Genomic DNA, 24,911 nt, shown 5'->3' with positions numbered 1-24,911 from the left:
TCAAAACTCTGTTTGAAGTATTTAAGTAATCTTCCGCTTCTCAACAAACTGTGAAGTGAATAAATGTTTTTGCATATGTGAACTTATTCAATAATTAAACTCAATTATAATTCCTTCTATTAAAGTATTATTTAATTTAGTAAATATATTTAAAACAATAACTTTATTATAATCAAGTATGCGATGAAAATTCACTGAATTCCATGTCAATGGGATCTTTCTTCTTAGAGGCCACAACTCACTGCCCATTACTAATATTTTGTTCTAATCTATATAATGCTTCTAAAGAAATTGGGTCGGATCTTTAAAAGATTAAAAATTATTTTTATATCTTTAACAGACGTTTCAAATAACTCAATGTATGTTATAATACATTCTGTACGTTGTGAGTTAGTGTATTAATATGTATATTCGATCTAACAGACTTTCGACAATAACATACACGCATTCCTTTCCTTAATTAATTGTTAAATCGAGGGTCTACGATATACAAAAAGTGGCAATTTAAAAATTGTGCTTTATTTAAAGTTTAGTATATGATTTATAGTGCGATTTAGTTTGAGTTTTGCCAGCAAATTGCAATCAAAATGTATCAATAATATCGCGCATTTCATCATAAATAAATACAGTCAAACCTCTGAACAACGGACTAACAGAAACATAAAAAGTGACCGCTGTTCAGAGGTGACAGTTGCTTGGAAATTATGTATATATGTTTAAGAAAAAGTTCCTGAAAAAATAGCCGCTATTTAGAGGTAGGTGGTCGTTATTGGAGGTTTGATTGTAACGTAATAGAAATGAAAATGGTAAAACAATTGAGACAAATTAAAGTCCAGAATTTAATTATCTGTTAATATGCAACTTGTATTTGATGCAGTTTATGAAGGATTAAATTTTCTGTGGTTTAAACCGTAAAAAGAGAAGTAAATTTATAATTTTAAACATTTTTCCAAATTAAAAAATGGAATTAAATTTACTAGATTCTTCGAGCTGTCAACGCGAAGACTTGTGAAGTGACAAACGTTGAATCTATAATGAAGTTAAGCAACAGATTGAAAGAACCTGAAACATGGCCGTAAATGCAATTGTCTATTATACGATCAATCCTAAAACAATGAAGATCCGGAAATTACATTGCTATCAAAACTGTTTTCATGTAACTGAAGGTCGACAATAATAATTTCTTTTTTTGGAAAATAGCCAGAGAAACGGAGAAGAGTTGTTGATTGTTGTGATATTTATAGAAAGGACAATGAGAAGCTTATATATATATTTTTTTTTACCTCCCTTAGACGATGAAGTGGAATGTTAATCACGCAAGAAACTATTTCCTTTTTTTAAAATATATCAAAATACCATTATTTTTTCATTTCACGAAACGTTGGATCTTGTAAAAAACCGACGAAAGGCATCTAGAATTTTTTGTATACCCTTATAATTAATTTAATACCCTTATGTCATTTTATAATTACACTTGTTTTAATGTAGATAAATCAAAGTAAATCGTATAAAACTTGTTCTTACCAGATCCTTGGGGCCAACGTATGGTCTTCTGGAAGATACATCCACTACCATCCCGCTTCAGTCACGATCTCAGAAAAATCACGTGTAGTTCTTTCAACAACAAACTCTCTAATGACATCACTATTACTATTTACCCAACATGCACTTGTTCAAAGATCTAGTTTCACTCCTCGGGATAAGGAACAATAGATTCAGTTGGAGTAGATTTTAGTCTATAATATAAGAAAGTCTCTCTTATAGGATTGTCGGCATTTCTTGGAAACTTTTCCGTGTGGATTTATAAAATTTTTGAAATATTATCAAATTTTGAGGAGTTTGGTTAATTGTTCCAGACGAAATACCTTTTTTAAAATTTATTTCTTATAGTAGCTTATGGATTCTTCTAACAATGAAGTTCATATGACTTAGTAGGCAAAATAATTAAACTGTTTCTTTTTAAATAAGTATAAAATGCTCGTTAACAATAGAAAAATATTTTAATGTAAATAGATTATTTTTAAACTTTATCCTATAAATCATAGAAAATATGTCTAATTACACAGTATAATACTAATGATACCTCTTACATCTCTCCTGTTCTGGGAGGATTGGAGGATTACATTGATGGGATATAGTAAGGCGACATGGGACTGCAATAGAGAATGCTTCACAGGAAGACTTTCTAAGAAAATTGGCTCATATTTAATGTATATATATATTTTATATAACAATATTCCTGAAGAAAACCTGGAAAACTCCAGCCTATTGATGAGGCCTAACTCGCAACCAGCTGTCAATATTCAGTAATTTTATCCACACGACCGAGAATGCTCCACAATTAAATTTTCTTGAAGATTTTAACTACAGGCTATTTGTTTTGTACAGTACAAACGTAAAAACAGTAAACTTCCACATAACATGGTAAAAATGTTTAGACAATCCTCGTATAACGCAAAACGTATCCTCCGTATCACATAACGATTAACTGTAATTTCTTAAAGTATAATTAATAAATATAGATAAATATATTGCTACACTATTAAGCTATTGGCTTCATCTCACTATTTTTGATTTGGAATTGCATATACCAATTCCGTTTGTGGTTACCTGATTTTTACGGATATTGGTGGTTTCCAGAACCTCAAACGTGGATGCTGGGATGTCTTATAAGATTCGTGGTGCATGGAGTTCATTAAAAATCAGTCAAGAATGCTACGAATGTCTCTGTAAGAAGTATGACATGTTATGGATATGCTAATCCAACGATTCCTAATTTTTTTCTATCTGTTCAGACATGATGTAAAGAGAATGCTGGTGAAAGTGTAAACTGTTTTATAGAAAACTTTGCGATTGCTTTCTTGCTGGATAAAATTCTAATTTGGAGAAGGAAGGAATATGTTTAACATCTGCCTTTTCAGGGAAATTACTCCCGTGAAGGGCAAGGGTGGTATGGACATAAAGATGTTAAGAATAAGAGTACTAGTCTTAGTACCAGTTCCTAAACTCCCGATCGACTTCATTATAATGGGCTTATAATTTTATTAAGATATATTAAAAATTAATATTTATAAGAAAATAGAATAAACTTCAAGCTTATAATAGATTATTTGAATGGCCAAATTCTTCCAATTTCAGAGTTTTTTTTCCGCTACAATATGGAAAAACAAGATGTAAATTTCAATGATAGATATAAAGCCTTCTACATTAAGACTTGCCTGTGTTCTTCATTCAGTAATGATAAATTTAATGACTTAAGAATGTCATTTTTGTCTTAGAATTATGCAAAATAATTGTAGTAGATTACTCTTTTAAAATTATCGAACCAAATTTCTGAATTAGGTTTTTTTTTTTTAATCATTTGAAATGATTAAAACATATGTCAAAATCTTTTCTATGTATGCTGCTGCCAATTGAAACACCTTCACATCATTTAAATTAGGTTGCGAATTTTTTCTGATTTAATATAATTTAATAAAAACACAACTACAAAAAATATAATTAAAAGTAAAATTATTGACAATGTTATGACCTAAATTCAGAATTTAGAAAATTGGTGTTTTGTGACATTACTCAAAAAATTCTGATGAATTTGTCATTATAGGGGGTAAGTCCAGATGGCAAACAGCTAACGGAGCCAATGACAGTATCCGTTTCATATGAAACTAACTATATCATTGGCTCTTACATAGCTTCATGTCACCTAGACGGAAGGTAACTAGCCCGGACGTATCTGGTCTCTATGAGGCACTGAATATTACAATATCTACATTTAAAAAGCAAGTTTTAAGCAACGACATCATTGTATTTTTTTTTTACTTAGTTATATGCCGTATATTGATAATAATTTATTTATAAAAAGCACAAAATTTAACATAATACACATATATTAAACCCTTTAACACCTAACGTTCATACACACATAACACAGATTTAATGTTAACATTTAGTGTGGAGAATGATGTTAACCTCCTTATTCGAACTTGCGAATAAGGACATTACAAGATATATTTTCAAGAAACGACATTATTGAATCCCTCGCAAGTTCGAATAAAGGCACAATATCTTGAGAACAACTTGGCCTTACTATAACACGTTTCATATTTGTTCGTATGTATTTTTTTCTCATAGACTGTATGCTTATAGATATTTTAAAGTATAATATGAAACATAATGTAATATAGAAGATATACAGGTATATTAGATGCCAAATCTACTGTTATTTAGCTATTAATATTTATTATAAACTAAAAAAAGGGAAAGTTTTTATTTATTTATGTATATTTGGCATAGAATAATTCTGCCCAAGAGGGACCACCATTTATTTTGCGCTCCAGACTAAAAACATACACATATGGCGACAGGCCTTCCTTTTTAGGCTTCATGTCGCCAAAGGTAAAAAAGTCCTTTAAAAAACACAAACATCCAGTTAAAACTAGGAGTCGGTGACACACAGACGTCTTACTCTTTAACCATCCAGCCAGTGGGTGTTTCCGCTTTTTTATCTGCTGGAACAAGCGCTGGAAAATGCAAATTTTAAAGCTGCACCCTGGCGTCGGTATTTTAAAATTTCTTTTTGTCGATTTTTCCGACCGATGGCGAGATTATTATTAATCAAATTGAAGACAAGTCTGCCCAAGAGGGACCACCATTTATTTTGCGCTCCAGACTAAAAACATACTCATATGGCGACAGACTTCTTTTTACCTTTGGCGACATGAAGCCTTAAAAAGGAAGGCCTGTCGCCATAATGTGTATGTTTTTAAGTCTGGAGCGCAAAATAAATGGTGGTCCCTCTTGGGCAGACTTGTGCCAAATCTACTGTTATTTAGCTATTAATATTTATTATAAACTAAAAAAAGGGAAAGTTTTTATTTATTTATGTATATTTGGCATAGAATAATTATTGAGTAAATTATTCTTGACCCAAATTATATATCTCTCTCCGTATTTATAATAAGCACCCTACTGCAACGTTTTCAACAATATTTAAAGTCTGTACGAGTAAGCAAATTTCATTTCACTATCTTGTAGACGAAAGGGGTAAGATTCTTTGCAAGTTACTTCTTTTTTTATAGTTTAAATTGAATGCTAAATAATTTTTATTAATAATTATTTTATTATTATGGTCATATAATAATATAACAATAATTAAACTATAACAACTCATCCAAATGTAAGCATACTTATTGGACGATTCCTGAAATGTAGAATATAAGCTTATAATGGGGTACATTGTTTATTCTCTGAAGAAAAACTTTATAAAATAAAATAGACCTACTGATTCAGAATCTTAATTATAAATTAACACTTTCTATGCATTATTTTACCTTAATTTAATTTAATCTTTCATCTAATGATAACACTATGCAATAAAGTAAAAAACAAAAGTTTTATTACGCGTATTATCGTTTGAAGCGTTATTTTTAAACATAAATTAAACAACTTTTTATTTAATTAATTTTAAAAATCAGCGCTTTTTAATAATTTAAGTAAAATAAAACAGAATAATTTGTTTTCCTGTTTAACATTAGTTGTTCACCAAGTTAGTATTAACACGTGAGTTCTTGTTCATAAACAGTGCAGGATATGCTAAGTTATAAGTCTGGAACTGTTGGAATTATGTTGACCTTTGTTTATTCTTTAACGGGTAAATCATGGCGCTAAGTAAGGAGGAACAAATTCAAGTTATTTTTATTGCGGAGACTAGCAAGAGTTTAACAAGCTGCATCCAGACCTTGGTAGGGAATCTGTATGGACCATGTTAAACTCTTCGGCAACTTCTCCCTAATTGAGGGTGCCAGCCATCGAAATAACTTGAATTAGTTTCTCCTTCTGTAAAAGAATAAATCAGATCAACATAACAGTTCCAGACTTGTATGAAAAACCCTGTATATCATAAGTATTATGTTGGCCACTCCTCTAAATGGCGTTAGTCTACCCACTTACTACGGATGTCGTAAGGGAATAAATTAGTTTCAGACATTTTGTAATACCGATTTGATACAGTAAAGATATCAATATTTATGCCACTGGTAACAAGATAAGAAAGAAAAATATCACTAACTGAAAAAACACAGACTTGTTATCAACTGTAAAAATAAATTTTGTAACAATTTTTCAATGAATGTAAAATTTGAGTAACGCCATCCCCGTAAAAGGCCAATAAATACTATTTAACAGCTTTTTTTCCGTAAATATTAATTAAAGAGTTATCGGTATCTGTAAATTATTAAATTCGTGATTTTATATTACCAAATTACGCAGTTTTTTGTCAAGCTCGTTACTATATATGACTCTTGTTGAGATCTGTGTTTAGGGCCAATTTCGGGGGAAAATTATAGTGCTAAATCGAAGTTTCACTGCATTTAAAGATCTGAGATAAGAATTCTGTTTATTGGAATTTCATACACTGTATATTAAGTAAATGCAGTTACGAAAAAGTATTTCATAATTGTGTTCGCTTTAACTTAATAAAAAGAACAAGCACGTGTAAGATTAGTTCTTTCGAAATTTTATATTATTTAAATGAATTCTTATTTATCATTCAAATGTATTTTTATATTACAGTAGAGAGTCGTTAATCCGAACCCCGGTAATCCGAATCGCCTGTTATCCGAACGATTTTCAGTCGGACTGTGTCGTGCTGAATCAAACGTTTTTGATACTAGATTTACTTCTAAAGTATAATTTTTATGTTTTTATATTCTTCAATATATTTATTTTGTTTGTACAAAATAAAGAAATAATTTTTAACGATACAATAGCCTCGATTATTATTATAAAAATTTTCGTTAGGCTTAAAATCGACGAAAATTCAACACGAAGCGACACGCAACGGAAAAAAATTTGAACATCAGACAGGTTAATATATTTTTTCGTACATAATCGGTTATCCGAACAAATCACTAATCCGAACAACCCCAGTCCCCAATTGATTCGGATTAACGACTCTCTACTGTATATCGTAAAAATTAAAACATTGCAAATTTTCATTGATTTAAATATTACGTGTAATAAATACAGTCGAACCTGTAAACAACGGCCAATGACGGGAGCATAAAAAGTGTTAAAACTGGCTGTCGTAATAGGCCGTTGTTGGAGGTTCGACTGTATATTTTGAATAAATAATAGGTTAATAATAGCTATAGGTGCACACTGACAATTGGTGCTTCCGGTTGTGTGAGGCCCTAAGCAAACCGCGATACTTACACACAAACTGGACATTCTACTGCTTACGGCCTGTTAAGGTATAACTTAAGTACGGTCCTGTGTATATATCTAAAATCCTAGCTACTACTACATTTTGCGTATCGACCGGCATCAATTTAGACCTCTAAAGCAGAAATACTTACTGGTCTCCAGAAGCAAGTATTTGTCATAGGCCCTAAGCGAAAGCCGGTGTTTTCTATACGTAAAATAATCATTTAAGTTTAATAAATAATATAACTTTTTGCTTTAATTAGGCCTAAATAACTGTATTTTACTATACATATTAATATTATTCTTGCATTATTATGTTTATTCATTCAGAACTTTACTAAAACATGAGCTAATGTTTCTTTCACTCAAGCATATATTATCATATTCTAATTCATTACTACGTTAAAGATATTAATATATAAGGAAGATATAGGTTTGACGCATAAATTTAAATAATAATCATCATAAATAATATTAATGATCTTAAGTCTGAATGTTTGATATAACGTACTGTACATTTCTACGTAAATTTGATGTGTCTTTAGAATTTTTCATTGTAAAACAGGAGATATGACGTTAGATTGACGTAAAAATATGTAATATGTACCCAATAAAGCGAACAAATACGTGCTTTTTGATATTTTTTATTGCTTTTATTTAAGTTTAATTAGATTTATCAATGTTAAATAAGGATTTTTCCTTTTCTTTAAGGCATTATTTTTCCATAAATTAATTACTGAAATAAATAAATATATCTCGCATTTTCATCCATTTAAATAAATATTGTGTTGAGATAACTTTATCGAAGTTTAATTTCGTTGGGAATGGTTCCAAGTAGAACGTGTAGGTTGAAAAGGTTTAAACAATTGTACTGTGTTAAATTGATTGCTGACTTAAGAGTGACTTGATTAGATGAGAATAGTTTGGCTACACTTACTCCATTACAACAGAAGAATATATAAATCGACTTAACATGTATAAAATGTTTAAAAGAATATTAATTTCTTTAAAAATTTTCAATTATTTATTTTTAAAATAATACATTAAAACTAAATTACATTTTTCTAAATGTTGCTCAAAATAGAAGGCTCAATATTCTTGACTGGATTTTTGGGATAAGACTGCGCAGGTAGGCGATCTTCCTCTCGGGAGGATTTTCTATGGAAAAACTGGCCCATATTTAAATATTCGACACGTAAAAAAACCACGTTGACAAGGCGCGAATCCATGACCCATTGTCTAATGGTTTTATCCACTCGATAATTAGGGGGTTTTATGTTCTAGATAGGCTCTCTCTCTCTCTCTATTCATAGCAGAATGCTTCTTTTGTATAGAAGACTTATTTTTTTTCACCTAATTGGACTTAAAATTACTATAAAGATTTCAATTTATTTACCTCAAATAACTTTGCAAGATTTGAAGAAAAGAGCATACAATTAGACTGTGACTATCAATTATCTATTATTTTTTATATTTATGTAACTTATGCTTACTAAATTAGCCTTTTTCAACTGTTTTTAATTGATAATGTTTTAGCGTGCTGAAAACCATAACATCCCCATTAATAATTGTTCCCATATCATAATTGTTTATAACTTTAGATAGAGACTACTTAATCGTTGAGAACAGTTTATTTAATTAGAATATTCAAGATATACAATAGTATTAAAAAGTTATTACTTTAATAATCAATATTTTACAGAATATTTATCAATAAAGCTCGATAATTTACTCCTGCATCTTGTTTTATATTTGCAGATTTTTAATTTTAATAAATATGGAGATACACCACTTAGAAATGTGCGTGGCAGATGGAAAGAAAACATTAGAAAAGATGAAAAGTTTCGGATTTACCCTTTTTGCAATTCGAATAACGGAATGTTGCAAACAATTCGTAATTAAATGTGGAAGAGTCAAATTCATTATTACGGAGCGCATTTCACACAAAGATCCGAAGAATGAAGATTGGACCATTTTCTGTTGTCAAAAGAACCATAAAAGAGATTCGGTGTTTAACATTGCTTTTGTGGTAACAGATGTCAAAGCAGTCACAGATAAGATATCTAAAACTGGGAAAAGTATTATTCGACCTGTGACCGAAATTAATGAAGGGCACGGTCGAATTTTATATTCCATCGTTCAGTCCGAATGTTTAAATGTAGTTCACACACTTATAGAAAAAAGGAATTGTCGTCATCCATTTTTATTTGGATTTGAATTAGTAGAATTATCTAATCCAATTAAAAATAGTATGGAATTTGGAATTAATCAAATCGATCACATTACATTAGTTTGCCACGTTGGACAGATGGAAAATATTTTGAAATGGTACGAAAAACTGTTCGGTATGAAAAGGTTTATTATGAGTAGGTAAGTAATTCTTCTTTATTCTCAAATTAACTGATCTATCTCATAATTAGTATAAAAATACTTTTTTTAATAATTATAATTAATGAAATTAGAATTTATCGTCAGTGGCACTCATAAGAACTTCTATTCAATTATTCTGGAGAGAAATGGTCCACGGGATTTCCTTGTTTAATCGTGGGATTGTTGTACGATTAGTACAGGAAAAAGTCCTCTTAATGCCCTTGTTTAATCGTGTCCAGTCCCTTGTTTAATCGTGGGATTGTTGTACGATTGATACAGGAAAAAGTCTTAATGCCCACAGAATAGAAAATGTTTTTAAAAAAATTCAACCAAACTGACCCTTTCCATACAAAATTTCAAAAACAACTCTACGAAAACATTGTTTTTTCATCAATTATCTACTTCTAATATCATTTTCTAATTAAATTATTTTGGTAGACTTACCTGGATTGATGGAATACAGCAAAGCAATACATAAACGATCTGCCAAGGGAGAATGCTTCCCGGACTATCTATGAGAAATTGGCCCTGTTTAGGTGTTAAGGTGGACTTTTAAGGTGTTATGCAAATATGCCCCTATATGAATTCAACCTTGGCGGCTGTTTACTCTTTTTAAATATGAAACTCATAACAAAATCATTTATCTTTTGTTGTACTGGCAGAGAAGAAGACGAACAGGAAGGCATGATCTTCGATATTTACGATGTATCCATGCGGTTGAAAGCTATGCAATTCTGGAAATATTCAGAGACTTCGTTGACATATTCTCCGCAATCTTACCAAACTGACAAAAGTTTCATGTTGGTGATAGTCGAACCGCTAACAATGAAAAGTAAGTATTCAGATTTTTATTTCTAATAATTAAAATTTTGAGTATTAATCAAAACCATTGATTGAAACGCGAAGAGGTAGCCAGAATATTTTATGAAAATAGATATTAATATTTAATTGCAACTAAGAATTCAATTGCAAAATTACTTATTTACTGGATGACCGAAGTGGACATCCGCTATTTGAACATAAATTTGTACATAGGTTACCGCTCTGAGATCGAACCCCAGGTACTGTACAGTACGTTGAGTCCTGTTGGGAACCTGGCCGAGTTCACGAGTATGAAAAAAGGCCCTCTTTGTGCCTATAAAACGAAAGAACACATCGTTATCTATGCCCTTGATGGGTTCATCCAGGCAGGCCCGCCGTAAGCGGGCGTGCAAGGCGTGCACCGCACGCGGGCGGCACGTCCAGGGAGCAGCAAATTGGTATTGCTGGCAAGTTCAGCGTAGGTAGTCGTAGTTAAACAGGAGCGGCATAATCGGTATTGCACACGGGCGCTCAAACAGCTAGCGGCGCTGCTGCATCCAGGTTCACAATGGGGACGGTCGGGTAGTGACGGATGTGGCCAGAATATCAGGAACGGACATCCCCGAAAAATTCCAAAGATTTTCGAGGATGGTCCGTTCTCGACTTACTGGATTTGATTCCAGGTTCTTCAGAGCGGTTCTCCACTTTGGCCGTCAAGTCGGCCGTCAATTTATTCAAAAGTATTTGAAAAATTATAATTTTTCAATTATATTATTTCAGATTGCAACCATTTGAGTACTTTTCTGTTAGAACACGAAGGTCCCGGAATAGAGCACGTAGCTCTTCATGTACAAACGATGGAGAATTCTGTGGCAAAAATGATTCAAGCGGGAGCTATATTTCGTCATCCTCCATTTTCGTATTATACACAGGTTAATAATTATTTATACTTATTTTTATTCCTAGTAGATCGGGGTCGATTTTTAAAAATTGTTACTAATATAAAAGATACAGGCGGCCGGATGGCCGAGCGGTCCAGGTGGCAGCCTACCGCTCTGGGGGACCCGGGATCGAATCCGAACGGGTCGAGAAATCCCCAGGAATTTTTCGGGAGGTGGTCCGTTCGGATATGTCGGGCCCCGTCCCTCACCACCTGGTCGCCCCATTGTGGGCCTGGCCGAACCCATAATGGGCCTTATAAAAGAGGCCCTCTTAGTGCCCACAGGGCGGAAAGAGTTAAAAAATATATATATATATATATATATAAAAGATACAGTAGATTCCGTTTTTATGACCTGATTAATTCCTGTAAATCCGTCGTAAATTATGTTGTCGTATTTCAGTGTCATAAATTGAAATATAATTTCAATTTATGACACTGAAATACGACAACACACAGAGATTGTGTTTCAACAACACACAGAGATGGACAACAAAACATATATATATTTAAAAATGGCATTTTATATGATCATAATACAATATTTGTAGCACTCAAAAAATGTCTTCAATATAGCCGTAATGCCTCCCTTTTTAGAACAATTTGTCCTCCATAATTTTTAATCTGGCAAATTTTCAAATGGGCAATACAAATGCATGTTGCAATCGCACTTAAATACCTTTCTGAAATCATAAACATGACAAAACTTGTGTTTAACCCATCACACTCTGAAACTTTGTTCCTTTTAGTATGTAAAACTAATGGACACGCTGGCATGGTCACTCCATGGTTAGTGCTATTGTCACTTTTCACACTCGAAGGAACTATCGATTGAAACCATCTTCCCACGTCGTTTTGGGAGAATTCGAACTTCACGTACCAATACATTTATATAAAGATTATATATAACATAGTCCTACCCAAATGATTTCCCTGCATACTGAAAATTTATTGTTTTTCTCATAAATATGTGCAAAAGCAGCGTAGTACTTTAGATTTAACTTATATTAAATTTAGTAAAGTGTTGTAACTTATTATATTTGCAGTTTTATAATAAACTTTTTATCTAAATGCTGGAGAATGTATAAAGAAACTTTTCATATACAAAATATTTAAGATTTATACTTAAATTTCTATTTTAGATGGATAAAATGCAGCAGATAGAGAAAGCTGGTAAAGACATTCTTACTTTAAGTGACTTAGGTATTTTACTAGACTACGAAAAGGATGTTTATTTTAAGCGCAACGAGAGCAACGAAAGGAATAGGTAAGTTATTTTCCTGTTTATTATTATTTTCCAACAGGCTGATGCTCTAAAGCCTATCGCTTTAAATTTCAAACGAAATTAAATAAACTGTCTTTAATATAAATAAAGTTTCATGCAACGAATAAAAGAAAAAAATTATTTTTATTTACATAATTCGTCAACAGATGGAGATACAAATCTTTTCCCTGCTTTACAAGAGATAATAGAGGTATTATCTCTTGTAAAGCAGGGAACAACAGAAAATTTACGTTAAAGATTATATATAACAAATTATAATTTTATCTTCATTACTTTTTATTCAATAAACTTTCCTTGATACGTATTTTGGAGGCCACTAACAAATGTTTGAAGCTTCCACGTGGGCCTTATGGCTCTCCTAATTACCGTATTAATTTAGTTTTATATATGAATTATAATTTAATTTCTTTAGAAATTTACTGTAAAATTTACTTAAAACAAACACGTTTATCAATTAATTTGTCTATTTAATTTTATTGAATTTATCAATACGTATTGTTTTTATAGGAATGACAATTGTTATATAGAATTGACATCATTAAAATTTGTTTATGGTAATCCTTTGATTGATGTTGGTAAGATTAAGCTTAAGTTCTCATGCTTAGCTTTACCATTCCCAGTGCTTGAATAAGTGCAGAATAAGAATTGTAGCACTATTTGTTTTTAATTCATTCATTATATTTGGTAAGAATAGAACATTTATATTAATCTGTATAATTCAATTCTACGATCGAAGGAAATATAGGAAAATAATCTGTATCTATAACGACGTGTTCCTGTTAGAATAAGTTAAATTCTAGTTAGAACGATAAGATAACGACATATTCATGTTAGAAAATTGATTGTGTGTAGTAAATAACGTTTATTTTCAAACGTTTCAGGACAAGTAAATACTATTGTTGCAGTTACTCGACATTCCACTCACCTAACCAGATTTTGAAAAATCAACAACGCCCATCTTTAAGGTGGCATCCACTGTTCTAGGAAATCGAATCCGGGCGGTTCGAAATATTTCGGGGGTGGTTTGTCCAGATATGTCGAGCTCCGTCCCGCACCATCTGAGTAAACAATTGTGAAATTATTCAGTTTCTTTTTCCTTCCAACGTCTTTGAAAAAGTTATGTGATAATCCGGATGAAACCCCTAAAACTCTAGTGATCTTCGCATTTCAAACTAATGATTAATGGCCGAAATAGTAATCTACTAGAATCATTCCATCTCTCCGCAGATCGAATTTAAATCCTGATCAATTTGAATATTTTCATAATTGAGTTGTCTCGTTTCTTACCACACAACTGCTCCCAATTTATCTGAGATGGCATTCTAATTATTTAATATTTGACCATCCTGAATATCTAGTGAGGCCCAAAAATCAATTAATCATTATAAAGGCGTTTATAAAGGCAGTTTAATTTCTTAAGAGATCATTTTTATATCGTTATAATTAAAACATTTGGAAAAATAAATTAAGGTGCTAAATTTAAATACCGATAACGCATACAAGAGTAAATAAAATTGCAATAGTCTGGGGCCCTATCTAAGAATTCAAGGAAATCCTGGTGATTAAGGATACATTACATTGTTTCAAATCGGGAATAATTTGAGATTTTTTTGACCTTATCTGTTGATGTGACAAGTTTACATTGTGTAATAAAGAAGACCAATTTAGTCTTTGTCAGAAAAGAAAGCACAAGATAGGCCAATATCCAAAGTAGTCTCAACAAAAAGAAATAAAATAAAAAAACTTGACAAATAGACTAGAAGATAGACAAACAATAAATGCGTTAGCCATGTTAAGAAGTGAAATGTTCTTAGAATTTAAAGAAAAAAAGGATATTTTATAAAAATACTTATTGATGTCTTACGCGATTATAATGAGGATATAGCAGTGTTATGACAATGGTTTATAGGACATCTTGATATACTAAGATGGAAAAAAATACTTTAGAAAAGTAAATTTAATGATTTTTCAACAATGATCAATTCGTTTTCCTAGAAATAAAAATGAAAAAATATCGTTCACTTCTACACGGAAAATCTTGTTTATATATATAAATAAATAACAAAATTTTCTTCATTCTTATACGTAAGGCGACTCGAACAGTTTTTGAGCCACTTTTGACTCCTTTCCTCCCTGTTACGTACTGTACAGTACAATGATATACTTATAGGAAACCCCTCCCCTTTAATTACGTGAACAATAGTTGACGGATTCCCCCTGACATTGAAGAAATTACTAAAAAGTTCTACAAATATTCACGAACTGAGTTTATTCACTTGACTTATAATAATAAATTCGTATGTCACTAATACTACTAAAAAGTCCATGTAGACAATGCCTCGATCCCTCTCCCATCGTGTACAATGATGTAGTTTTCGCGATTCCCCCCGTGAACTGTACACGTAACTATTTTTTATTTTCATTAAACTCTATCTGATTGTAATGGCACTTCTTTTTATTAAGCTGTGTTTATCTGCAAAAATCTCAAGTTATTTATTTAAATTATTAATTTAAAAAATATATTACTTTCCCGGTTGTTATATATAACAAAGGGAAAGTATAGAGATCGGTCAAGAAATGACCCCCCCAAAAAATTTTTACATTTTTGGGCTCGGGACATCTCGAAACGTCGAAAAATGCAAAAATATTCGAGGGTTTATGCTGTATGTATGGATGTTAGTGTGTTAGTGTGTTTGTGTATAGCAGGATTTTGTTTATCCTCTTTGAAGCTTAATAACCGGCGTTTTATGTCGAAAATTTCTGAAATTTTGCAGGGAAGTTTGTTTATTAGGGAGATTGATGCTATTAAATTTTGGTGATTAGAAGTATGGAGATAGGGCGATTACGGGGGTCGTGTGTATCTCTAGTAGGGTTAGACTTAATGACGATTTTACTCGTTATTAGCATTTACAATTTTTTATAAAATTCCATTTCTCTTCTCAAAATTAATCTTTTTGCCATTTTATAATGGTTAAAAATATAAAAGATTTTTTAATAAAATATGATAACAGATGGCACCACCAAATGTTGCCAGGAAAGTTAAGCAACTTGTTGCTGGAATTTTTAAATAAAAATATATTTTTTTTAAATTCAAATTTGCCAGCCCAAAGGTTCAAATTCTTTCATATTTTTACTTTATTAATTTCAAGCTCGATAAAGCGAAGGAATTTCTATCTATTTAAATACGAATCCAGCATAAAATATAGACCTTCAGAATCATTTCTTCCCAATGAAATTAAAATTGAAACAAAGTAAAATGTCTAAATGAATGGAAATTTTCAGGTTATTCAACCCGAAAATTCCTTTTCAAAGGTGATGTGTATTTGACGTTCTCTCGTACTATTAATTTAGAAAAAAAAAATGCTCTAAATGCATAATCAACCATGTTGAAAATGCGAAAAACAATAGCTTCTTATAGTTTCTTTATAGAGGCATAAGTTTTAAAAGTTCTATTTGAGTTTACAGTACAAAGCTTTCAGCAACGTGTGGATAAGGTGACAATATTATTCTATTCCATCGTTAAATTTAGTTATAAAGTTGTGTATAATTGGCTTTTTCATAAAATATATTGTATAAAGTAAGAAGAAAGCGAGGTAGGATATTTATTTTAGTCACTTTAGTCATTTCTGAGCATTTTAATGATAGTATATTCAAGATACAGTTAATATATTATATTTGCGTGTTTAAGTAGGGGGAGAGTCTTAAGGAAAACACTTTCTGCTGTGTTTTTGTGTTCCTGTGATGCATTCATAATTAGAGCCTTTACAATTCTAAGACTCCAAATCAGTTGTGCTTATCTTCCAACTATGAGTAATTTTAAGGAATTTTCCGTTCTGGTTTACTATTAAACAAGCTTGATCTGAGCGAATGATATGTAGAATTTAATTCAAAAGAAATGTAAGGTTTTGCTCTAAAAGTATAATCAAAATTAAATCTTTTTAAGAGTCTTATTGATTTAGTTTAAGATAAATAAAATAAAACATCTTACCAAGCTAAATTGTGAGCCTGATTTTTACAAAACTACATACGAATGCTCAAGTTGTCGGTTAGGATACTTATCCAGCATGTTTTAAACAGTTTTTATACGTAAAAATAATGGAAGGCTGTCGAACAGGAAACTAACTTTGATTTTTTTTCATTTTAGGTTCCTGATGCAAATATTTTCTCAACCAATTTTCGATAAGAAAACATTTTTCTTCGAAATTATCCAAAGATGCGGAGCTCGAGGTTTCGGAGCAGGAAACATATTAGCTCTTGCCATTTCCATTCGAAAAGAATCAGGAAAAAAATCTCACAAAGACAACTGAACCGAAATTCCAATTAATAAATAAATAATTTAATCGGAAGAAATAATTACTGGATTAATTTGTTGCTATTTTTAATGGGGATATTTTCTGGGAGATCATTTGTAATAGATGCTTGATAAATAAAGTGTATTAGAAACGATACAGATGATTGTCGTGTGGAGAGAATGGGAGGGAGCCGGATGATGGGAGGGAGCTCGATGAAGCGAAGGGGGAGTCACCAACCGTGAGACGATGCAGCAATCAGAGCGACGATAATAGTTTTGTCAGACCAATTCGATTAGAAACGTAGCGCTGCGCAATTAATCGACGCCTTCTTATCGGGTTTTCTCCGTACAGCCTCGACTTAGACTTCGACCCCGATCGATGGCCGAGGCCTATTTATGCAGTGGAGCGAGCCTGTGGTACTTCCTGGCAGATACTTCGATATCGTCAATCAGAGGAGGAGGAGACGAAAGCAGACGTCTCGACAGTCAAATTCGCTCTCTCCAGTTACCAATGCCATGTTTGGAAAATACGATATCTCCAGGACGGAACTGTTGCCCGGTTCTGATCAAGGGGTGCACGGGAAATATCGCCAAATCCCCTCGTCCCCCAATTTATCTCGACGTCGGTTGAGTGGTCCTTTGCCCTCTACCACGTCCCATCCGAGGCAACGAGTTCGCACCATAACTTGGGTGGATTCTGGTACACGAGGGAGAATACCTGTTGAGTTGCTTAACTCGCTACCCGAATCTCGAGTCGACCCCGAGTTCTGTGGTGAGGAAAAAGACCTGTCTCGATTCAAGGTGGTCGGAAGGGCGAAGAAGGACTCCCGTCGGCCGGAAATTGCGGTGCAGTCGGGTGAGTTGCTCTTGTTATGGATCGGTTAAATGCTCGAGGCTCTTTTGTTAATGATTTTTTATCATGCGTTCCGTATAATGTAACGCTCAGCATTGCCAAATGCCAACTTCGTAAACGAACACACTACGTGCCATTGACATCCCATAAATAATCCTTTGTAGAATTTGCCATATTTTCCAAATTTTTCGGTTATAATCAGTAATAAATTGCCCAGTCTTTAGTTATTTATAAAACATAAATACATATATTACAATATAAATTAATAATTTTGCAAGTTATTAAATGGATTTAATGTGCAGAGAGGGGGTTTGCGCCATAGCATTAAACAATATGTGGAAAAAATCATATTTTTTATATAAAAAAATCAATTTTAGAATTCCGAATAGAGAATTTATAACATTTTATATTAATAAATTCCATATTTTCGATTTATTTTATTATAAAAACACTTTAATAATTCTCCTCTTCATTAATTTTTAATATAATTCGGTTCAATAAGATTCAGACGGGTTTTTAATCTTGTACAGATCCGATAACGATTATAAAAAAAACTACTTTTACGAGATTAGAACGAGTGTAAATACTAAAATAAATAATTATATATATTCCAATACGTTTAATCGAGAGTGATTTAAGAGTTATATTCTTTCAGTATCGCTTCAGGCACGAACACTTCCATTTAAATTACACCGAAATTAATTGAAAGAAGTTCACTCTCTGATTTATCTAATGGAAATTAAGTCAAGTAAATATTTATGCAATAAATTATACACTAGAGTAAAAGATAGCTTAGAAAAGATACACGATGATCCCTAGGCTGAATTTTGGCCCGAGGCATTAAGACATAACGCATAACAAACTCTTTCCCTTCACCAAAAATTAATAATTTTAAAGCGTAAGGCCCTAATTGTATTCTCATATACGAGGGCCTAGATTTAGCTTATGTAAAGGCAGATTCAGGATCGGATTTATTCGTAAATCAAACCCCGAATGTGCCTTTACATAAGCTAAACAAGCTACAACTTAGGGCCTCACGCTATGAGGGTACGGTTTAGGGAATCGCGCTTCTAAATTTACAATTTATCCACGGTTCATTTACAGAAAAATCTGACTCTGGATGCGATCCTTAAATTGCATCTTCTATCGGGATTGGTTTTCTGACGAATTATAGTGACGAAAGCTTCTTAAATACGATATGTTTATAAACAAGGAAAGCCTTAAACTTGGAATAGGGTTTGGTTTGACCGGAAACGAAGTTTGTGGGAAATGTGGAACTTGGCTACACGCACCAGTTGCCGCCCCGCACCAGTAAACAATGCGCGAAGAGGATTGCCCTTCGACAATGTCGGATACACTCGACTTGACTTTTTTTAGTTTTTTATTTCTCGTTGCATAAATAATAAAATTTGTCAGAAAATTCCCGTCGTGTGTTTACAAAATCCATTCCAATGACGTAAAGGATGATGTTCTTGATGAAATTTCGTTTCGGACATTTTCCAGATTCCACCTCCTCCGGAAACGATAACAACAACAACAGACACTGACCATCTGTCGTTTAAATTCGATTCTTTATGTAATTAACGACTTTTTCCAGAACCGCGGGACACTTAAAAACGAGACGTTAGCAAAAATGTAATCGTTAAAAATCTCGGTCCGGTTTTTTAGTGGGCACGAGAGGCTCTTTTGTTTCCCGTTGGAGTTAATTAACAAGGTTGTCATGACAACCAGCGCTACGGACGACGGGATCCCTAGTCAGCGGATTTCCAGACCACTACCCGGCCCAGTCCGTTGAGATCGCTTAGAGTTACACCACGTTCGCGTGCTTTTATCGAAACTTTCAATCCCCACCGACTGGTAAATGCGCGGAGGACAGCTTGGTAAGCATTTTTCTATACTTTCCTCACCTTTCCTAATTTGCTGCTTGACAATAACAAGTGTCTTCTAAGTGACACCTTCTAAGTACAGGGTTAACTTCTTTTTATGTGTAATATGCGTAAAAACTGTCCAAAACTGTGTATTTTTCATTATCATATTTGATAATAGATCAATAACGGTAACATATATCTATAAATCTTTATCAGCTCATTCGAGCTAATAATATACAGGGTGGTTCAAAAGTCGGATATATTCAAAATGTCTTTTTGAATATATCCAGTTAACTGCCTTTTGGACAGACATTTTTAAGTGTATTTATAATATTACAGCTTAAATTCCAAGTAATTTAATAATATATCAATGACTATTCGTTAGAAAGCACTTCTTTTATCGAAAACAAAGAAGCGGAAGGGTGTTAAATGTATGTTAAGTGTTTTTCTACAATCGAAAGTATCTTTCCATTAACCCGGAATGAACTTCCACTCGATGAAAAAGTGCATTCGACGAGAGAGAGAGAGAGAGAGAGAGAGGCCCAGATAACAACCGGGTTTGGCTTCGCTTTCAAAGAGTATTGTTGCACGAGAAGCAACTTTCATACAAAGTCACCTGTCAGAGAGAAAGTATTATGAGGTGACTCAAAATACATTTTTATGATCTCATATCACTTTGATTACTTTCGGTCTTGCCTATGTATTGAATAGTTAACACGATAATAAAGGCTTGGCACGCATCAGCTAGTGTCATCGATATCAAATGGATGTTTTTGCAGACCGGAATCTCCAAGTTATTATACTTTAACTTACGTCCAGGTGTTTCGACAAGATTGAGCTTCAACAAAAAAAAAAAGTCAAATTGTTTTTAAAATAGCGACGGTACAATAGTTAAGTCATAATAACACTAGCTAAATATGGCTACAAGAAAGCGAATTTTTTAGTTTTATTTATTTAATAATTCTCGTATATTTAACTGCTTAATTATTACTTTTTTAAGTCGTTAAGGTGGCATAAATATCAAGTGGTTTATTTTTTTTAATATATCGGCTAACCGACTGTTGGGCTACCCTGTAAATACTAAATGCTATAATTTTGGACCATTCTACGCCGCTTACTTCTTAAGAAAGTTTATTTATTTACTTTTCTGTTTTATTTTTTTAATTGGACAATAGACATAACAAAGAATAAGAGATTCGTAATTCTTGCGAAACGTTAAGGCTGAAGACGGGGGTATTCCACCTGTTCTAAATCACAATTACACGACACACCAAGTTACGAGACACATCACTTCCGACATCGATTTATATTCATTTATATAGACTCGAAGCATTGAATCGTTGAACGGAATCTATGATGTAACATGACTTGTGTTGTCTTATAACTGATTGTTTTGAGATCGTAACGTCGATAATTGTATGTTACGTATTCATTTTATCATCATCAAACGCACAACTCTTGCAGAAGTTGCCTTGCTTGAATAAAAAAAAAACAAATTAAAGTTTTATTCATTCACGATAATTAAATTTATTTTTTTCATCTTTATTCTTCAGAAAGTAACGTTTTAAATTAATTATTTATTAAATTAATGTGTTAAATGAATAAATATATATTAAAACAGGACCATAAAGGATTTAAATCAGGGGTATCCAACCTTTTTGTTTCTCTGAGCCACATTGGAAGAAGTCAGAGTTTTGGGCCACAAGTAGCCTATATTATATATACTCGTGGCCCAATCCTTAAATATACAAGTATATTTAAAAGTTAATATGTCTAGATTATAGTAATAAGTATTAAAACTTTATCACAAATAAGGATATTTTAAGAAAATACTACTACAGACACTTTCAATTTTTACTTAGAAATGGATAAATTCATTTATTATAAAGGAGACAAACGAAAATTTATTTGAAAAACACAAATATTTGTTTTATTTGGGTCTCTAATTAATAAAAAAAAACGACGAAACACCATTTTAAAGTGCATTTTTATTCAACTAATAGGCCTATATTTGTAAATGATATGTAGACCAAAAAGTAGCCAATGCGCCAAATGATATTTTTTACACCAAACTAAAAAAAGGATAGCCAAATTTGGCGCAAAGTAGCCAAATCTTGCAACGCTGGAAGAAATACTAAATAAAGCTGGAGATGGGACTCAGGATTATAGACCCAAATACGGGGGGAAGGAGAGAAAGGACAAAAGATAAATAAGTGAGGAAGGTTAGAAAATTAAGGCTCAATATTTGCATAACAGAAAGTCTATTTAACCTTTCTCACTACTATTTGTCTTTTGGCTTTTCTCTCCTATCCCCGAATTTGAGTCTATAATCCTTTGAGTCACAACTCCGGCTTTATTTAGTATTCCTTTTCCTCATTCACACATTTCCAAGTATTTGAAAATATTTCATTTCCACACAAAAATAAAATATGTGTAAAGGTTTATGGCTTTGTGAAACTTCTTTTTTTTTGAGTTTATGCCGTTGAAATAAAAAAATAAAAAATAAATTAAAAAATTTGTCGATTTTGTTTACACATTTATTGGGCCGCGGGTTGGGCACCCTTGGTTTAAATGGTTAAAATTTAAGACATTTTAAGTAAACGTATACATTTAAAATGATAAGTAAATGCTGCTGTTAAACATTTTTATTTATTGTTATGAATAACGTGAATAGAAAGGATGCTTTGTGTAGAATCCTGTTTCCCTTTATGATATTTATCTTTCAAAATTTCATGCAGAATTAATGAATAAGTCCATCCTCCCTTAACATGGCTCCAACTATTCTTGGATAATAGGAATTAAAGGATCTATTTCTTTTCTTTATCCAACAATTAATAAATATTAAAGAATTTCTTAACATTGGAGAAATAAAAGATTATGGTCATTCTTAGGGTCATTTCAAGTAAATACCTTAACATTATTCAACTCCTTAACATTGATTTTTGATAGTGTTAAGGAATGGATCGAGCCTATTATACGCATCAACGAAGCATCTTCAACGCGTGTTGTAAAGACAATTAGTTCAGTGAGATAAGCGGAACCTTGACTGATTTAAATCATTATTTGCGCTTATTTAATTGAAATCAATTCTAAGATAATAATTAATAAAGATTAATTTCATAAAACTGCCAAAATTCCTATTAAATAATCTTTTATAAATCATTACAATAACGTGCAATGCCTATTATTCTAAGGGTAAAAATTAGTTAAAAATTAATTATTAAATTAATACAAGTTGGCCCAAAAATTCAATTAACCGAGAAACGAGGAGGAAAATTGTATACGTCAACCCTATATTTCTTTATACATTTTTTAAATGAAATATTAAATTTAATTTTTATTTAAATGAAATAAAATAACGCACGTTTTTGCTTTAAAAAATTATAAAATTTACGCACTTTAATTTAGAAATTTTAATTAATTAACAATTGACAATGGCAAATAAACGAAGGGTCTCGAAAATGGCTAAAATTGGTAAAAATTTGCGAAAAATTCTAATTCTAATTCTACAAAATAAATTAATTAATAGACAAAAATCTATAATATTCAACATAAAAACGCGGTGTACTTTATTATGTACACTCATTATCATAATAAGGTAATAATGCTCGTGTCTTAATGCCTTATAGTGTAGTATATATGCCCATTATCGTAATAAATTGCTTTGTTATGATTATGATTCATCATAAATTATATTTTTATATGATATTCCATACATAATTATATAGTGTACTCGTACTTTTGTTTTATACGATGCTATCGTGTACTCATCATGAAAACAAATGATTAGTTACGGAATAGTATCAATATACTGTACTATATAACGTGTATAGTTTATTTATTACCATAAATTACCATAAAAATTTATTTTATTATGAATATTTTTCTTAATATCGTTCCATTGAACTAATCACATGCTATAAAAAAGACGATTTAGCTTATCTAATATTAAAAAAAAATAATTTAAATTTAAATTCGGAACTGATTTTTTCCGTTAAGTTGACCCATTCTTGGAGCGGAAAGAATTAGTTTTTATATAAATAAAGTCAAACCTCTGAACTACGGGACGGGAACAAAAAAAAAAATGGCGTTGTTTACAGGCTATTTTCTATGTATTTTTCTTCAACGTTACCGAAAAAATGACCATTAATGATGGCTGTTGGAAGTTCGAGATAGTCAGTAACCACTGTAAAGATTCAATTATTTAAATAGTTTATATCATATTCTAACATCATGTTTCCAACAATTTTGAAGAAGAACACGCTGTTTACAACTTGTATCAGGAACACAGGAAACATATTTAACTGCATTTTTGGCCACTCTATATGTATTAAGGTTATGTATATATGTTTATGATGTGGACTTAATGACGACTTGACTTGATGACTTAATCTGATGTCAAACTAAATTTATATTTATATCCAATCTTCTTTATCTTGCTGTTAGATCAAGTTAACCAATGCAAATTTGACAGTTGTCCCATATATTTTAATCGCTCCGTTTCCTCTCAACGATCACTAAAATGTCTGAGATGAAGCGGGGAGGATGATAAATTTTTTAAGCGTTATATTTAAAAAAACAACTTGTTTTTGTAAGTTAATTGAAGAGTAAAAATATATTGTCTATACTCACTAAATATAAGATAAAAACTAGTCTAGGTTTTCATACCTTTCAGTTGTGATGAGGCCTTAGGGAAGCTGGACTTTCGAGGTTTTATATAAGTTTATATAATATAAAACACGTTTTAAATCGATACTTGCAAGGACCTTTGACCTTTACAATATCTATATTAGACCAAAACATATATTTGTGCGTGTTTGAGGCCTCTAAAATCGTGAAATTCTAGTCAAAGGCCTAAATTATTTATGGCTAAAGCTTCCGCTGAATTACACGTTTACATATAAAAGTTTATCTGTTGTAAATATAATTTTATAATCTGTAAATAATAAAATATATCCGAAAATTCATTGTTAAATTGATAAATTCAAGGAAGTACACACAAATTTAGTATCAAACATAGACTCTGAACTGAGCTTGTAACTAGCTTATAAACTTTGAATATACTAGAAAATTGGTATTTAATATATTAAATTTTATTGTTTAGATGGTAAATACTGCGATTCTAATTAATTCCAAGTACAGTATTTATAATCTTTATATTTAACTATAAATTAAAATTCACTTAAAAACTTATTCAAATAATTGATGAATCCGGTCGAACTAGTCGTACTTTTTTTTGAGTTAAATAAGAACAGAATATTTATTTTCCATCGACTAGTTTTTATAATATTATCTTTGAA

General features: G+C 31.7%; 2 protein-coding genes across 3 annotated transcripts in view; both read left to right on the top strand.

Moving 5' to 3' along the window:
* Positions 1–1,005: 1,005 nt before the first annotated feature.
* LOC136982639 (4-hydroxyphenylpyruvate dioxygenase-like protein) lies at positions 1,006–16,906 on the top strand. Its single transcript, XM_067279192.1, has 6 exons — positions 1,006–1,307; positions 8,962–9,573; positions 10,236–10,405; positions 11,155–11,306; positions 12,457–12,581; positions 16,744–16,906. Exons 2-6 carry the CDS (start codon positions 8,981–8,983, stop codon positions 16,904–16,906), a joined length of 1,203 nt encoding a protein of 400 aa, XP_067135293.1. The 5' UTR covers positions 1,006–1,307; positions 8,962–8,980.
* A 330-nt stretch (positions 16,907–17,236) lies between these two features.
* The window catches only part of LOC136982644 (heat shock 70 kDa protein 12A-like), a 30,149-nt gene continuing 22,474 nt past the window's right edge, over positions 17,237–24,911 (top strand). Inside the window, exon 1 of one of the 2 annotated variants that reach the window (XM_067279203.1) lies at positions 17,237–17,746. In XM_067279203.1, the coding sequence (XP_067135304.1) occupies positions 17,287–17,746 (460 nt within the window). In that variant the 5' untranslated portion in view covers positions 17,237–17,286. Of the gene's footprint in view, positions 17,747–19,403; positions 19,624–24,911 lie in introns of those variants that run through there. The other variant, XM_067279204.1, reaches the window with a different exon arrangement.

This window comes from Centruroides vittatus, unplaced genomic scaffold (genome assembly GCF_030686945.1).
Source record: "Centruroides vittatus isolate TY-2023 unplaced genomic scaffold, ASM3068694v2 contig_858, whole genome shotgun sequence".
NCBI lineage: Eukaryota > Metazoa > Arthropoda > Arachnida > Scorpiones > Buthidae > Centruroides > Centruroides vittatus.
Note: the sequence above shows the minus strand (reverse complement) of the source record. Positions and strands in the feature narration are given on the sequence as shown.